The 18,965-nt window shown below is 43.8% G+C and overlaps 1 protein-coding gene across 4 annotated transcripts in view; it reads left to right on the forward strand.

Moving 5' to 3' along the window:
• Positions 1–1,391: 1,391 nt before the first annotated feature.
• stag1b (stromal antigen 1b) overlaps positions 1,392–18,965 on the forward strand; it is a 29,608-nt gene continuing 12,034 nt past the window's right edge. For 2 of the 4 annotated variants that reach the window (XM_046834161.1, XM_046834162.1), the window contains exons 1-11: positions 1,392–1,566; positions 13,081–13,261; positions 13,366–13,486; positions 14,140–14,280; positions 14,388–14,484; positions 14,793–14,869; positions 14,971–15,175; positions 18,278–18,429; positions 18,511–18,584; positions 18,657–18,780; positions 18,858–18,956. In XM_046834161.1, the coding sequence (XP_046690117.1) occupies positions 13,233–13,261; positions 13,366–13,486; positions 14,140–14,280; positions 14,388–14,484; positions 14,793–14,869; positions 14,971–15,175; positions 18,278–18,429; positions 18,511–18,584; positions 18,657–18,780; positions 18,858–18,956 (1,119 nt within the window). In that variant the 5' untranslated portion in view covers positions 1,392–1,566; positions 13,081–13,232. The remainder of the gene's footprint in view (positions 1,567–13,080; positions 13,262–13,365; positions 13,487–14,139; positions 14,281–14,387; positions 14,485–14,792; positions 14,870–14,970; positions 15,176–18,277; positions 18,430–18,510; positions 18,585–18,656; positions 18,781–18,857; positions 18,957–18,965) is intronic. The other 2 variants (XM_046834163.1, XM_046834164.1) reach the window with 1 other exon arrangement.

Genomic DNA, 18,965 nt, shown 5'->3' on the forward strand with positions numbered 1-18,965 from the left:
GTGCTGTTGTTTATGGATTTATAACTATATAAATTCTATATTTACTTTATAAGTCTGGTGTTTTATTTACAATAATAATGATAATTCAATGGTTTTACTATAAATGTGATTAGTTTTTATGTAACTGATATTTTTCATTATAATTTACAGCTAAAGTGTTGGTATATATGTGTAGTATATGTATGTACAATTAATATATAACAAAATATATATTTATTTAAATTTTCCTTTTTTTGTGTTAATTTTACTTTAATTTTACTGTGAGCAACTGCAACCCAACAGTTTCTATATTGGATCAATAAAGAATTCTAATTCTGATTGATGTTGTTAATGATGATTATTGATGTGCATGTATATATGATGATTATTGATTATTGAAGTGCATGTATATATGATGATTATTGATTATTGGTGTGCATGTATATATGATGATTATTGATTATTGATGTGCATGTATATATGATGATTATTGATTATTGGTGTGCATGTATATATGATGATTATTGATTATTGATGTGCATGTATATGATGATTATTGATTATTGATGTGCATGTATATATGATGATTATAATGATTGTTGGTGTGCATGTATATATGATGATTATTGATTATTGATGTGCATGTATATATGATGATTATTGATTATTGGTGTGAATGTATATATGATGATTATTGATTATTGATGTGCATGTATATATGATGATTATTGATTATTGATGTGAATGTATATATGATGATTATTGATTATTGGTGTGCATGTATATATGATGATTATAATGATTATTGATTATTGATGTGCATGTATATATGATGATTATAATGATTATTGATTATTGATGTGCATGTATATATGATGATTATTGATTATTGATGTGCATGTATATATGATGATTATTGATTATTGATGTGCATGTATATATGATGATTATAATGATTATTGATTATTGATGCATGTATATATGATGATTATTGATTATTGATGCATGTATATATGATGATTATTGATTATTGATGTGCATGTATATATGATGATTATAATGATTATTGATTATTGATGTGCATGTATATATGATGATTATAATGATTATTGATTATTGATGTGCATGTATATATGATGATTATTGATTATTGATGTGCATGTATATATGATGATTATTGATTATTGATGTGCATGTATATATGATGATTATAATGATTATTGATTATTGATGTGCATGTATATATGATGATTATAATGATTATTGATTATTGATGTGCATGTATATATGATGATTATGATGATTATTGATGTGCACATGGTCCGTGTCCTTGATAAAGGAGGAGGCGCTGCATTTCCCGCGGTGTCCAGTAGGAGGCGGTCCGGGACCACAGTGCTCTCGCGCCATTTCGAAGCGCTGAGTGCCGCCAGATGGCAGTTTAGGACAGCGTGTGTAGTGAGAGGCGCGGTTCCGCTTCACCTCGAATTCACAATAAAATATAAAGTAGTGTTTGATCGGGGGTCGGGAATCTGGGATCGGGAATCTGGGATCGGGGATCCGGGGCGAACAGTGCGGCGGGAGCAGCAGGTGAGTGGGAGAGTTTTACACCTTCACCCGGAGCTTTGTGAGGCGAGGGCGCGCGAGCTCAGGGCTACACCGAGCATCAAAGATGGAGGACGGAGTGGGGGAGGGGAGAGAGAGCGCGCGCTAACACACACACACACACACACACACACACACACACCAGCCTGAGTGTGTGTGTGTGTGTGTGTGTGTGTGTGTGTTAGGGACACACTCCAGTTAGCGCTCTTAAACACTGAGGGAGGACACTATCACAGATCTTTCTCTCTCTCTCTCTCTCTCTCTCTCTCTCTCTGTGTATTTTACTGACCCTACACTATTGTGATTATGCTAAGCTAACCGGATTCTCGCGCTACATACAGTCACCGTTTGTCACTGCTGTGTGTGTGTGTGTGTGTGTGTTGTACAGTACCCCTACCCCAGAGTAAACCCTGTACATGTATAATAAACACTGTGGAGTCTCACTCTCTCTCACACACACACAAACTCTCTCTCTCTCTCTCACACACACACATACACTCTCTCTCACACACAAATACACACGCTCACTCTCACACACATACACACACGGTCTCACACACTCTCAAACACACACAAATACACACTCTCTCAAACACACATGCTCTCTCGCTCACACACCCCCACACCCCCACACTCTATTTTGAAAAGTTTGATCAGAGTTTATTTGAGTAGTTTATTATAATGAGTGAAATCAGCAGTCTGTACATGAACACTTTCTTACTCTTAATGTGATCAACCATTGTGTAGTTGTTTTGTAAGTGTTGGTGTGTGAGAGAAAAGTGGAGCATTAATGTCTCTTATAAGTATTTTACTTTGTGTGTGTGTGTGTAATGAGGATAAATACTTCCTCTGAACACTAGACTGATCTCAGCACTGAACAACTTCCTCAACAAGTCAGTTATCATTTAATGGGGTTTTATGATAATCCTGTGTGTAGATAAACTCAGTTTTCTCATGGGACTCTGATGAGACACTCACTAACCACATCACACACTCATTTACAGCACAACAGCTAATGAATATATATCAGTCTGAAGAAACTCAAGGCTTCATTCATGTAAAACACCTCACACACACCCTCACTCTCATACACAAAGTTTTGAATTCTGAATCCCATGTGTGTGTGTTAAAACCCTGTGAAACAGTTGGTTTATGAGGTATAGGGGTGTGTGTGTGGTTTGAGTTGTATTAGCAGGTACGAGGTGTGTGTGTGTGTGTGTGTGTGTGTGTGGTTTGAGTTGTATTAGCAGGTACAAGGTGTGTGTAAGGGAGTGTGGTTTGAGTTGTATTTGCAGGTACAAGGTGTGTGTAAGGGAGTGTGGTTTGAGTTGTATTTGCAGGTACAAGGTGTGTGTAAGGGAGTGTGGTTTGAGTTGTATTTGCAGGTACGAGGTGTGTGTAAGGAGTGTGGTTTGAGTTGTATTTGCAGGTCGAGGTGTGTGTGAGGGAGTGTGGTTTGAGTTGTATTTGCAGGTCGAGGTGTGTGTGAGGGAGTGTGGTTTGAGTTGTATTTGCAGGTTTGAGGTGTGTGTGTGTGTGTGTGTGTGTGTGTGTGTGTGTGTGTGTGTGTGTGTGTGTGGTTTGAGTTGTATTAGCAGGCACGAGGTGTGTGTGAGTGTGGTTTGAGTTGTATTTGCAGGTCGAGGTGTGTGTGAGGGAGTGTGGTTTGAGTTGTATTTGCAGGCACGAGGTGTGTAAGGGAGTGGTTTGAGTTGTATTTGCAGGTACAAGGTGTGTGTAAGGAGTGTGGTTTGAGTTGTATTTGCAGGTGCGAGGTGTGTGTAAGGAGTGTGGTTTGAGTTGTATTTGCAGGTCGAGGTGTGTGTGAGTGTGGTTTGAGTTGTATTTGCAGGCACGAGGTGTGTGTGAGGGTGTGGTTTGAGTTGTATTTGCACGAGGTGTGTGTGTGTGTGTGTGTGTGTGTGTGTGTGTGTGTGTGTGTGTGTGTGTGTGTGTGTGGTTTGAGTTGTATTTGCAGGCGAGGTGTGTGTGAGTGTGGTTTGAGTTGTATTTGCAGGTACGAGGTGTGTGAGGGAGTGGTTTGAGTTGTATTTGCAGGTCGAGGTGTGTGTGTGTGTGTGTGTGTGTGTGTGTGTGTGTGTGTGTGTGTGTGTGTGTGTGTGTGTGTGTGGTTTGAGTTGTATTAGCAGGTACGAGGTGTGTGTGTGGTTTGAGTTGTATTTGCAGGTACGAGGTGTGTGTGAGGGAGTGTGGTTTGAGTTGTATTTGCAGGTGCAGGTGTGTGTAAGGAAGTGTGGTTTGAGTTGTATTTGCAGGTACGAGGTGTGTGTGAGGGAGTGTGGTTTGAGTTGTATTTGCAGGCACGAGTGTGTGTGTGTGTGAGTGTGGTTTGAGTTGTATTTGCAGGTAAGAGGTGTGTGTGTGTGTGAGTGTGGTTTGAGTTGTATTTGCAGGTGTGTGTGTAAGTGTGGTTTGAGTTGTATTTGCAGGTAAGAGGTGTGTGTGTGAGTGTGTGTGTGTGTGTGTGTATGTAGAGTGGTTTGAGTTGTATTTGCAGGTGTGTGTGTGTGGTATGAGGTGAGTGTGGTTTGAGTTGTATTTGCAGGTATGAGGTGAGTGTGGTTTGAGTTGCATTTGCAGGTATGTGTGTGTGTGTGTGAGTGGTTTGAGTTGTATTTGCAGGTATGAGGTGTGTGAGTGGTTTGAGTTGTATTTGCAGGTTTGAGGTGTGTGTGGGTGGTTTGAGTTGTATTTGCAGGTATGAGGTGTGTGTGTGTGTGTGAGAGAGTTGTATTTACAGATTTGAGGAGAGAGTGTGTGTGTGTGTGGTTTGAGTTGTATTTGCAGGTATGAGGTGTGTGTGTGTATGTCTGTGTGAGTGGTTTGAGTTGTATTTACAGGTATGAGGTGTGTGTGAATGTGGTTTGAGTTGTATTTACAGGTATGAGGTGTGTATTGGTTTGAGTTGTATTTGCAGGTATGAGTATAGTGTGTGCGGTTTGAGTTGTATTTGCGTGTGTGTGTGTGTGTTGTGTGTGTGTGTGTGTGTGTGTGTGTGTGTGTGTGTGTGAGTTGTATTTGCAGGTATGAGGTGTATGTTTGTATGTGAGTGGGCTTTGAGTTGTATTTGCAGGTACAAAGGGTGTGTGTGTGTGTGTGTGTGTGTGTGTGTGTAAGTAAGTGTGGTTTGATTTGTATTATAGGTATGAGGAGAGTTTGTGAAAGTGGTTTGAGTTGTATTTGCAGGTATGAGGTTTGTGTGTTTGGTTTGAGTTGTATTTGCGCGTGTGTGTGTGAGTGTGGTTTGAGTTGTATTTGCAGGTCTGAGGTGTGTGTGAGGAGTGTGGTTTGAGTTGTATTTGCAGGTACGAGGTGTGTGTGTGTGAGTGTGGTTTGAGTTGTATTTGCAGGTAAGAGGTGTGTGTGTGTGTGAGTGTGGTTTGAGTTGTATTTGCAGGCACGAGGTGTGTGTGTAAGTGTGGTTTGAGTTGTATTTGCAGGTAAGAGGTGTGTGTGAGTGTGTGTGTATGTGTGTATGTAGAGTGGTTTGAGTTGTATTTGCAGGTGTGTGTGTGGTATGAGGTGAGTGTGGTTTGAGTTGTATTTGCAGGTATGAGGTGAGTGTGGTTTGAGTTGCATTTGCAGGTATGTGTGTGTGTGTGTGAGTGGTTTGAGTTGTATTTGCAGGTATGAGGTGTGTGAGTGGTTTGAGTTGTATTTGCAGGTTTGAGGTGTGTGTGGGTGGTTTGAGTTGTATTTGCAGGTATGAGGTGTGTGTGTGTGTGTGAGAGAGTTGTATTTACAGATTTGAGGAGAGTGTGTGTGTGTGTGGTTTGAGTTGTATTTGCAGGTATGAGGTGTGTGTGTGTATGTCTGTGTGAGTGGTTTGAGTTGTATTTGCAGGTATGAGTGTGTGTGAATGTGGTTTGAGTTGTATTTGCAGGTATGAGGTGTGTATTGGTTTGAGTTGTATTTGCAGGTATGAGTATAGTGTGTGCGGTTTGAGTTGTATTTGCGTGTGTGTGTGTGTGTTTGTGTGTGTGTGTGTGTGTGTGTGTGTGTGTGAGTTGTATTTGCAGGTATGAGGTGTATGTTTGTATGTGAGTGGGCTTTGAGTTGTATTTGCAGGTACAAGGGGTGTGTGTGTGTGTGTGTGTGTGTGTGTGTGTAAGTAAGTGTGGTTTGATTTGTATTCGCAGGTATGAGGAGAGTTTGTGAAAGTGGTTTGAGTTGTATTTGCAGGTATGAGGTTTGTGTGTTTGGTTTGAGTTGTATTTGCGCGTGTGTGTGTGAGTGTGGTTTGAGTTGTATTTGCAGGTACGAGGTGAGTGTGTGTGGTTTGAGTTGTATTTACAGGTACGAGGTGAGTGCAAGTGTACACGTGTACAAGTGCGTGCGTGTGTGCAAGTGAAATGTGACTGCTTCAGTGTAGATGTAGGAGCAGACATCTCGGTACCCGAAGGACACACTCATTAAGAGGAAATGCTGCTGTTTTAAGCAATAAAGACCTTCTCCTCTCCTCTCCGAAAGAGCTGATAAAGTGTTTATACAACATGATGTTCCTTTCTGCTATTGGAGAATGTTATGTTCCCACATAAAGGAGAGATTTATTATTTATTTAATTATTTATTTATAACACATTTTTGTCATAAATATTGGTATGGTTCATGTGCCGGATAAACAACAGAAACTTAAGTTCTGAACAACAGCAGGTGATGTTACGGTCTCTCTTCCCCTGTAAATATGTAGTAGCTGTAAACACGTGATGTGTGGTGTTGAAGGCCTGTCTGATGGAGATCTGCTCAGTCTTTATTATGTAATAAACAGTTCTGCAGTTGTGGAGCTTGATCTGCTTCAATCTCTGTTGTGAATATTCTTCTTTGTGATCATTGTTTTTCATTGGTGATCATTGGTGTGTACACTGATCGGTTTTGATCACAGGAAATTCAGAAAATTTTCTTTGGGAATTTGACGACTTAACGTTGCTTTAAAGGTGTGTGCACACATCATTCTGTTCTGCTTCATTTGGGTATTACACAGAAGCAGGTTCACTTCCTGTTTTATCATTTGTTCAGAGTGACTCTCTCGCATCCTCCAGGCTGAAATCCAATTTCATATGCAGCTGCATCTCTGTCCTTAGCACGGTCCCTATGGGAGCATCCACTACAGTAAATACTTTAACTAGAGCACAATGTGACCACAAAATCACACACACTCACGCACACCTACTAACGTCACTCATGGTAGGTGTATTTACGCAGGTTTCCCTCTGCAGCAGGGTTGTGTAAACACTGTGGAAAACCGATCGCTTCTTTATCCAGTGTTTCTGTTGAGATATAAAGAGGTGATTAATAATGGTACACTTGGCTGGAGTTGTGCTGCTGTTTTACAGCCTTTTTTTAAATCCCAGACTGAAAGTGTTCTTCAGGAGCAGAGCACATTATCACATCGTTTTATTATTCTTCTCTTTCCATTCCGCCGGGAACAATTGCACTGTTTGTTCACATGCGTAGTCATTTTTCTTTCTCTTGTTCGGATGCATGACCTGCAATTCCACAAGGCCGGGTGTTACCATGGCAACAGCTCCCCTAAAGGTCACATGATCCTGGTCCTTATTTTCATTGGCCGTGACGGGAGAATCGATGAACGCGGCTCGACAGGCGTATAAAAAGACGAGGCACGAGCGGCCCCACCTGAGTACTGACTGATGATTCTGAATTAAAGATGTAGCATGGACGCTTTTCCCCTTTGTGTCACATTCATCAGCGTAAAACCACAGCAATTTAATGTCTAAATGTATATCGGGGAGGGGGTACTGGAGAGTGTATATCAGGGAGGGTGTATATCGGGAGGGTACTGGAGAGTGTATATCAGGAGGTGTATATCGGGAGGGTACTGGAGAGTGTATATCAGGGAGGGTGTATATCGGGGAGGGGGTACTGGAGAGTGTATATCAGGGAGGGGTACTGGAGAGTGTATATCAGGAGGGTGTATATCGGGAGGGGTACTGGAGAGTGTATATCAGGAGGTGTATATCGGGAGGGTACTGGAGAGTGTATATCAGGAGGTGTATATCAGGAGAGTGTATATCAGGGAGGGTGTATATCGGGAGGGTACTGGAGTGTATATCAGGAGGGTGTATATCGGGAGGGTACTGGAGAGTGTATATCAGGAGGGTATATCGGGAGGGTACTGGAGAGTGTATATCAGGAGGGTGTATATCGGGAGGGTACTGAGAGTGTATATCAGGGAGGGTGTATATTGGGAGGGGTACTGGAGAGTGTATATCAGGAGAGTGTATATCAGGAGGGTGTATATCGGGAGGGTACTGGAGAGTGTATATCAGGAGGGTGTATATCGGGAGGGTACTGGAGAGTGTATATCAGGAGGGTATATCGGGAGGGTACTGGAGAGTGTATATCAGGAGGTGTATATCAGGAGAGTGTATATCAGGAGGGTGTATATCGGGAGGGTACTGGAGTGTATATCAGGAGGGTATATCGGGAGGGTACTGGAGAGTGTATATCAGGGAGGGTGTATATCGGGAGGGTACTGGAGAGTGTATATCAGGAGGGTATATCGGGAGGGTACTGAGAGTGTATATCAGGAGGGTGTATATTGGGAGGGGTACTGGAGAGTGTATATCAGGGAGGGTGTATATCGGGAGGGTACTGGAGAGTGTATTTCAGGAGGCGTATATCGGGAGGGTACTGGAGAGTATATCAGGAGGGGTACTGGAGAGTGTATATCAGGAGGGTGTATATCGGGAGGGTACTGGAGAGTGTATATCAGGAGGTGTATATCGGGAGGGTACTGAGAGTGTATATCAGGGAGGGTGTATATCGGGAGGGTACTGGAGAGTGTATATCAGGAGGGTGTATATCGGGAGGGTACTGGAGAGTGTATATCAGGAGGGTGTATATCGGGAGGGTACTGGAGAGTGTATATCAGGAGGGGTACTGGAGAGTGTATATCAGGGAGGGTGTATATCGGGGAGGGGGTACTGGAGAGTGTATATCAGGGAGGGTGTATATCGGGGAGGGGGTACTGGAGAGTGTATATCAGGGAGGGTGTATTGGGGAAAATGTGTGTATTGGTATGGTGTATAACTGATTATTGATTGCAGAATTTTAGCTTTTGTAATATTTTAGAATGTGTGTGTGGAGCAGCTAGCTAGTGGTTTATCTTGGGTAACTGTAATTGTATTCATGTGACAATGTTTTTATTCAAAGTAACCTCAGACTGAGAATCGACCAAACTGACAGTTAGTCATTAATGTACAGAAGATCATCAGGGTTTTTACATCAAAACGTAAAGTTTGGAAATCTAGCAGTCGATTTCACTTTCCAGTGTTTCTTCTTGAATATTATCTGCTCCTCAGGTTTGATGATCTCTTCTTTTAAAACAAACAAAATGTGGAATTCAGCTCCAGAGTTCCATAAACACATTGATTATAAGAAGTGTGTGTGAGCGAGTGAGAGAGCGCGGCTATGGGGAGGCCTTAAATTGTTAATCTCATTAATTAGATTTGTAGTAATGGTTCATTTCAAACAGGGCTCCTGATAACAGTCTTAATAATAATTATAATAATAATAAAAACTTCTAGAATTTTATTATTATTTAACTATAGATTTTTAAGCTGGAAAAACACATTTATGCACAGGTTTAGGTGCTCATATTTTTAAAGAAATGTGTGTTATGCAAGATGCTGATTGCACTTATATGATGAGGCTGATTTTGATCTATAGTGTCTTTGCTCTTGGCATGAATCAGTGTGTTTGAGCCTGATTCTGGGCGATTATCAACCCAATCTGTAGCATGCTTCATTGGAGAGGGTGAGGTGTGTGTGTGTGTGTGTGTGTGTGTGTGTGTGTGTGTGTGTGTGTGTGTGTGTGGAATAGAATTGTTGTCTACTTGATTTTTGAGAATCAATTTAAAAAAAGATTGATTGTGGTGTTGCTGGGATCAGTAGGAGGCTTGGTGTGATGATGATGATTATGATGATGATGATGATGGCTGTATCCTGAGTTGTATTGTTGGTCATTCACGAAGTAGATTATCTCTCAGGAAAAATCTCAGCCCTCATTCCATCCACCAGTGCTGCTTAGGGACATCGAGGTTCAGTGTATTACTAAGGAAGAAGGTGTGTGTGCGTGTGTGCACGCTCATTGTGAGCTCGAGTGACCTCGGCGTCTGTCCCGTAGTTTTATGACTGAGCCATGTCTTAAAACTGGACTAAAGTGTGTGTGTGTGTGTGTGTGTGTGTCTAGGATTGTTAGCCCTGTGTGTCTTACAGATAGAAATTATGGCCATGGTGTTGCATGCAAAAAACACGAAGTTCCTGGAAACGTTACTGATTATTTTTGACACACGTGTGTGTGTGTGTGTGTGTGTGTGTGATCCCTCCTACCCTCTCTGTCTGAGTGACGCAGTAATATTTAGTTAGCGCTGTATTGCCATTAAACCAAGAAATGTCACATACTCTAACAAGGCTTTGTAACTGTGCTCAAAAGCAACAAACACGTGAGCAGCTCTGGGCTACAGAGTGTCAGATACTCACAAAGATCAGGATTGAATGTATTTTTAGATTTGGCCGTACTGCATGCCTTATTGTAGAGAGGGAGAGAGAGGGAGAGAGAACTCGTTCACACCCCGTTTAGAAAATTAAGATCTGGTTTTGGGGGGGTTCAATGTGGTACGTTGTGTTATTTGGGGTGTTGCGTTGTGTTTTGGACAGTGTTAGAGTGTTGCAGTGTGTATTACAGTGTGTTGTGGGGGGTGTTAGGGTGTTGTGGTTTGGGCTGTGTTAGGGTGTGTTGTGGTGGGGTGTGTTACAGTGTGTTGTGCTGTGGGTGTGTTAGTGTGTGTTGTGCTGTGGGATGTGTTACAGTGTGTTGTGCTGTGGGTGTGTTACAGTGTGGTGTGCTGTGGGTGTGTTAGAGTGTGTTGTGCTGTGGGTGTGTTAGAGTGTGGTGTGCTGTGGGGTGTGTTACAGTGTGGTGTGCTGTGGGATGTGTTACAGTGTGGTGTGCTGTGGGGTGTGTTACAGTGTGGTGTGCTGTGGGGTGTGTTAGAGTGTGGTGTGCTGTGGGGTGTGTTACAGTGTGGTGTGCTGTGGGGTGTGTTACAGTGTGGTGTGCTGTGGGGTGTGTTACAGTGTGGTGTGCTGTGGGTGTGTTAGAGTGTGGTGTGCTGTGGGGTGTGTTAGAGTGTGGTGTGCTGTGGGGTGTGTTAGAGTGTGGTGTGCTGTGGGGTGTGTTAGAGTGTGGTGTGCTGTGGGGTGTGTTAGAGTGTGGTGTGCTGTGGGGTGTGTTAGTGTAGTGTGCTGTGGAGTGTGTTACAGTGTTTTGTGTAGTTCAATTAAGTTTAATTCATGTTTATTTGTGTTGCTCTTTTAATAATGAACATCGTCTCAGAGCAGCTTTACACAGATCATGTGGAGATAAAAATGAAGATGTTCTTTATAAGTGTAAGTTTGTCTCTGATGAACAAGTCGGTGGAGACTGTGGTGAAGGAAAAACTCCCTGAGATGCAGAAGGAAAAAAAAAAAAAAAAAGAAACAAAACAAACCTTGGCTGCACAGAGTCGCCTCCAAACAGAGAGAACACTATCCAGAGGCAGACCAGGACAAAATGGGAAGATCTGCGGAGGGATGAGGGGCAGGAACAGTGGTCACTGGAATCTCAGGAGCAGAGAGGCAGAGAGGCAGAGAGGCAGAGAGCAGAGAGGCAGAGAGAGAGAGAGAGAGAGAGAGAGAGAGAGAGAGAGAGAGAGAGAGAGAGAGAGAGAGAGAGAGAGAGAGAGAGAGAGAGAGAGAGAGAGAGAGAGAGAGAGAGTGTGTTGTGGGGTGTTTTAGTGTTTTTGAAAAAGCTGTAGTTAAGAGTGGACATGTGTCCCCATGACATTATGTACTGAAGATCCTCCAACAACCTGCAGTTCCCTAAAGAACATTACAAAATACAACACCTTTTCTACATTATCAGTCATAATGCTCCTGAAATCAGCTCGCTCTCTTTCACTATCTGACACACACAGAGTCTTCACAGTAAGCTTGAGGTAGAGATGTTTTATTTATGTTTCTCCATCAGTGCTGCTGTATCTGTAGCTGATCCCTGATTTCACCGTTCTCCTATTAGTGGATCTTAGATGAGCTTCATAGCAGCGTTCACACGCCAACACTTCTCACAGACACACACACACACATACTGTGTATGCTCTAAACACCAGCGATCGTTACTCACAACTGAAATAAATCTTTTAAAGATGTGCAGCACCAAACTGAAAAGATCACCTTGATGCACCTCACACACATTGGTGTTGGCCAGGTGACCGGATCAGTCAGGTGCAAGCATTGTAGGGAAATCACAGTATAAATCTCTACATGAAATGGTTTGTGTTGCTGAGTTCTTGCTGTCCATCATCTCCTGTGTAGTTTCTGTGATGCATTGATTCATGATCAGATATTGATCATCTGTTGTACAGGAGCCCAGACTGCCTACACCATAATATTACACTGGGGGGTAACACACACACACACACACACACACACACACACACACACACACACACACACACAAGATTAAATTGTCTATTACCTTTATGCATTTTCCCTGATTCTGCAGTTCTTTGTACATGTGTAAATGTAGGACTCTGCCTACAGTACACTACTGAACAGACTCAGTTTTACACAAGCAGTGTTTACCAGCTCGGAATGGGTGTGTGTGTGTGTGTGTGTGTGTGTGTGTGTGTGTGTGTGTGTGTGTGTGTGTGTGTGTGTGTGTGTGGTGGGAATGGTTGGTCTCCTTCTCTTGTTCACTTGGAGGTAGAGAGCCATCTCGTGTCAGTCCCTGACTGAGCTCTGGCTGACAGACAGCTGTCTGTGTGTCTGATCTCATGTGTCAGATGATCCTCCTCTTCCTCCAAGCTCTCGGTCTGTATTAAATTATCTGGCCCCGTCTCGCCCTCAGTAAATAGTCATTTAACAAGCAGACCAGACTCCAGAGAAGCTCTTAGTTCATGTGTTTCTACAACAGTAAATCTCCATGCTTGGTGTGCCCCCTACTGCCCACCTGTGGTATTACATACACATCATCATGGAGCAGCAGGACATAAATGATGATAAATTATATTTCTAAAATAATACTCCACAATTATCATTAGATCAGTTTTATTATAAGTAAATATCTTTTATAACCTGGGGTGCGAGTCTGTTATTTCTTCCACCTATTTGCACTGCCCCTAGTGGCTATTACCTGTTTTATTCGCTTCCTTTTATTTATATATATATATATATGTAATTTTTGACCTTTTTTGGTTTGATTTGTCATGTCAGTGTTTCAGAATATATTTACAGCCATTGTTTTAGTTTGTTAACACAACAGTATTAGTTGTTTAGCATATTTAGTGTTCTCTTATTTTGCTTTATGCAGTCTCTTATTACAGATTTATCTGAGAATGTTTGTATTAATATTAGTGTTAATTTTATTTTGTGTGTATTTTTACACTCATGCATGTTGCGCTTTCTGTGTGTGTCTCCAGATTAATGTGGTGTGAGTGGATGGAGGTCTTCACTCACTCTGACTGAAGTATACTGAATCTCTGCTGAAGCAGGAGGTGGTGTGTATCAGCCTGAATCCTACTCTGGATCTCAAGTGTCTACAGTAAAGCTTTTTATTCACAACAGAGCCACAATGATTAACTCGGAGTTCCCTGTTTTACAGTAAGTACAACTAGACAGTGATGATTGAAAAGCAGGAGCAGCTTACACTGTAACTCATGCTAGGTTTTGTTTGTAGAATCTGAGCAAATGTTTATTCTGTGCAGGGACTCATCAAATGAGTCTGGACAGGGAGACACAGTGAGTCTGAGTCTCAGTGTCAGTGAGCTGGAGGACACTGGCGAGGGAAAGGGGAAGAAGAAGAGAGGACGGCCAGGAAGACCCCCGGTATGAGCCTGAAACTACACTGTATATTAAAAATAATCTGTTTCATATTATTATTATTTAAGTAATTATTATTTATGTATTTATTTGAATAATATGACCATAAAAACTGGTATTTTCTAAATCTAATAATAATCGTGAATCTACTGTGTTGTTTTTTGTTCATTTTGCTCTCTTGGGGGTTTGAATTGGCAGTAATGTATTATGTGTTAGCGGCCGGAGCTCCTTTAAGGAGGTAGTGGATGGAGGTAAGACATGTGACCGAGGCATTATGACCTGCATCAAGAGTGAGTCATAGACAGATGTGGAAGAGAAATTCTGGGAATTTTCAAAAATAAAACATCTTTTAGAATCAGATAATAAATAAAACAGAAATTGGGGACCACTGCTCTTAAACTTTCAGCAATCTGTTTGTTCCTTCCCAGCCTTATTTTTCATTAAAAATCTCTCTTTAAGGTACATGATGATGAACAATACCCAATAACACCACTGAACACAACTGTTTTATTAATAATAATAATAATAATAATAATAATAATAGAAAATTATGGACTTTTCAGTATTTGTCTGTTCTCTGTCCAGCTGTAGGATCCAGTTCACACACAGTATGAATGAGAAACATGGTTATATTTGTGTTTATATTGGTGTTTATTCAGCAGGCAGCCAGCAAGAAAGCTCGTAAGTCTCCAGTGGACAAGGGGGGCAGGAGGCCGAACGGCATGGCGCAGCAGAATGGAGACGGAGGAGATCCTTCTACACTGTTTGAGGTGGTCAAACTGGGCAAGAGTGCCATGCAGGTAACACTCTCACTGTTCCCTACACAACCCAGAGTTTATAACCCTTACTGGACCTGTTACAGTGATGCAGAATTCAGGAATACAATTCATGAATATCTCCTTTTCAGTCCGTTGTTGATGACTGGATCGAGTCATACAAACAGGACAGAGATATGGCTCTGCTGGATCTCATCAACTTCTTCATACAGTGCTCTGGGTGTAAAGGTAAAAAAAAGTTTTGTGAGGATGAAAGTTGTCCTGCTGTCTTATCATTAGAAGGAATGTTCATGTAGTCCATGCTCTCAGAATGACCTGAAACCAGGTATCTGCAACACTGATGTGTGGTGTTCTTATTATCTCAGCCATGATTTTAGAAGTAGTGTGTTGTGTACACTGTGGAATCGAGACTTACCCTGCTAGAGCTGTGTGTGTGTGTGTGTGTGTGTGTGTGTGTGTGTGTGTGTGTGTGTGTGTGTGTGTGTGTGTGTTGTTGACATGATGTTGACATGATGTTGCTGTTTATATGATTTCAGGTACTGTAAGAATTGAGATGTTTAGGAATATGCAGAATGCAGAAATCATCAGAAAGATGACTGAGGAGTTTGATGAGGTCAGTTTTCCACAAGTTTTTAAATAATTCTACAAGGACAGTTTTCTCTGGAAATATTCTCAGAAGCTTCATGTTCCTAAAGCAGAGCTGTTGTATTTCAGGATAGTGGAGATTATCCGCTCACCATCGCCGGGCCTCAGTGGAAGAAGTTCCGCTATAACTTTTGCGAGTTTATCGGTGTTTTGATTCGTCAGTGTCAGTACAGTATTATATATGATGAGTACATGATGGACACCGTCATCTCTCTCCTCACCGGCCTGTCTGACTCTCAGGTCCGAGCTTTCAGGCACACCTCCACTCTCGCAGGTCAGACACACACACACACACACACACACACACACACACACACACACACCCACCCACTCTCGCAGGTCGGACACACACACACACACACACACACACACACACACACACACCTCCACTCGCAGGTCGGACACACACACACACCTCCACTCTCGCAGGTCGGACCCACACACACACACCTCCACTCTCGCAGGTCAGACCCACACACACACACCTCCACTCGCAGGTCAGACACACACACACCTCCACTCTCGCAGGTCAGACACACACACACACACACACACACACACACCTCCACTCGCAGGTCAGACACACACACACACCTCCACTCGCAGGTCAGACACACACACACACACACACACACACACACACACACCTCCACTCGCAGGTCAGACACACACACACACCTCCACTCTGCAGGTCAGACACACACACACACACACACACACACACACACACACACACACACACACACCTCACTCTGCAGGTCAGACACACACACACACTCCACTCGCAGGTCAGACACACACACACACCTCCACTCGCAGGTCAGACACACACACACACACACACACACACACACACACCTCCACTCTGCAGGTCAGACCCACACACACACACCTCCACTCGGTCAGACACACACACACACACACACACCTCCACTCGCAGTTCAGACACACACACACCTCCACTCGCAGGTCAGACACACACACACACACACACCTCCACTCGCAGGTCAGACACACACACACACACACACACCTCCACTCTGCAGGTCAGACACACACACACACACACACACCTCCACTCGCAGGTCAGACACACACACACACACACACACCTCCACTCTGCAGGTCAGACACACACACACACACACACACACACCTCCACTCGCAGGTCAGACACACACACACACACACACACACACCTCCACTCTGCAGGTCAGACACACACACACACACACACACACACACACCTCCACTCGCAGGTCAGACACACACACACACACACACACACACACACACCTCCACTCGCAGGTCAGACACACACACACACACACACACACACACACCTCCACTCGCAGGTCAGACACACACACACACACACACACCTCCACTCTCGCAGGTCAGACACACACACACACACACACACACCTCCACTCGCAGGTCAGACACACACACACACACACACACCTCCACTCGCAGGTCAGACACACACACACACACACCTCCACTCGCAGGTCAGACACACACACACACACACACACACACACACACACACTCCACTCTCGCAGGTCGGACACACACACACACACACCTCCACTCTGGGTCAGACACACACACACACACACCTCCACTGCAGGTCAGACACACACACACACACACACACACACACACACACCTCCACTCGCAGGTCAGACACACACACACACACACACACACACACACACACACAAACCTCCACTCGCAGGTCAGACACACACACACACACACACACACACACACACAAACCTCCACTCGCAGGTCAGACACACACACACACACACACACACCTCCACTCGCAGGTCAGACACACACACACACACACACACACACCTCCACTTTCGCAGTTCAGACACACACACACACACACACACACACACACACACACCTCCACTCTCGCAGGTCACACACACACACAGACACACACACACACCTTTACTCTTGCAGGTCGGACACACACACACACACACACACACACACACACACCTCCACTCAGGTCAGACACACACACACACACTCCACTCTCAGGTCAGACACACACACACACACACACACACACCTCCACTCGCAGGTCAGACACACACACACACACACACACACCTCCACTCTGCAGGTCAGACACACACACACACACACACACACACACACACACCTCCACTCTGCAGGTCAGACACACACACACACACACACACACACACACACACACACACACACACACACACACACACCTCCACTCTCACAGGTCGATTACACACAGACACACACACACACACACTTTACTCTTGCAGGTCGGACACACACACACACACACACACACACACACACACACACACCTCCACTCAGGTCAGACACACACACACACACACACACACACACACACACCACACACACACACACACACACCTCCACTCTCTGGGTCAGACACACACACACACACACTCACTCGCAGGTCACACACACACACCTCCACTCGCAGGTCAGACACACACACACACCTCCACTCACACACACACACACACACACCTCCACTCAGGTCAGACACACACACACACACACACACACACACACACACACCTCCACTCTCAGGTCAGACACACACACACACACACACACACACTCTCGCAGGTCAGACACACACACACACACACACACACCTCACTCTGCAGGTCAGACACACACACACACACACACCTCCACTCTCACAGGTCGATTACACACACACACCTCCACTCTCGGTCAGACACACACACACACACACACCTCCACTCTCACAGGTCAGACACACACACACACACACACACCTCCACTCTGCAGGTCAGACACACACACACACACACACACACACACACACACACCTCCACTCTCTGGGTCAGACACACACACACACACACACACACACACACACACACACACACACACACACACCTCCACTCTGGGTCAGACACACACACACAGGTCAGACACACACACACACACACCTCCACTCTGGTCAGACACACACACACACACACACACACCTCCACTCTCTGGGTCAGACACACACACACAGGTCAGACACACACACATACACACACACCCCTTCACTCGCAGGTCAGACACACACACACACACACACACACACACACACACACACACACACACACACCTCCACTCTCACAGGTCGATTACACACACACACACACACACCGCTATCCTCAATAGAATTTTGTATTTATTTAAATGTAGAGTAAATCATGTTTCGCACCATAACGCAGAGTTTGTGTTTTCTGTAAGAGGCCACACACCAGTAATGTTTAACATTGTAGTTATTTCGCCATAAACACAGGTTTCTTTTTTCCCACAGCGATGAAACTGATGACTGCATTGGTGAATGTTGCACTGAATCTCAGCATCAACCAAGACAATACACAGAGGCAGTATGAGGCTGAGAGGAACAAAGTTGCTGGGAAAAGAGCCACAGACAAGCTGGAGCTACTGCTGGAAAAGAGAAAGGAGGTACAAACACTATGATTCTCACTGTTATACATATTGTGTTTCATCTGAAAGTGTGTTTGACTGGTTTCAAACATCTTCCAGTTGCAAGAGAACCAAGATGAGATTGAGAACATGATGAACTCCATCTTTAAAGGAATATTCGTTCATCGCTACAGGTGTGTGTCAGAGTTAGAGTTAATATTTATTAATCAGAACTTTTTACTAAATTTAAATGATATGTTGTTTAGAGACGCGATTGCAGAGATCAGAGCGATCTGCATTGAGGAGATCGGTGTGTGGATGAAGCTGTACAGCGACGCCTTTCTGAATGACAGCTATCTGAAGTATGTTGGCTGGACATTACACGACCGGGTGAGTAAAGACTCTGGTCACTCGGAGATATTCTGAGATATATTATATGTAATTATGTGTATTATGTGTCTTTACAGCAAGGAGAAGTCCGACTCAAGTGTCTTAAAGCACTTCAGACGCTCTACACGAATCGTGGTCTTTTCCCCAAACTGGAACTCTTCACCAATCGCTTTAAGGTCAGGCTT

The sequence above is a fragment of the Silurus meridionalis genome, chromosome 21, assembly GCF_014805685.1.
Source record: "Silurus meridionalis isolate SWU-2019-XX chromosome 21, ASM1480568v1, whole genome shotgun sequence".
Lineage (NCBI taxonomy): Eukaryota > Metazoa > Chordata > Actinopteri > Siluriformes > Siluridae > Silurus > Silurus meridionalis.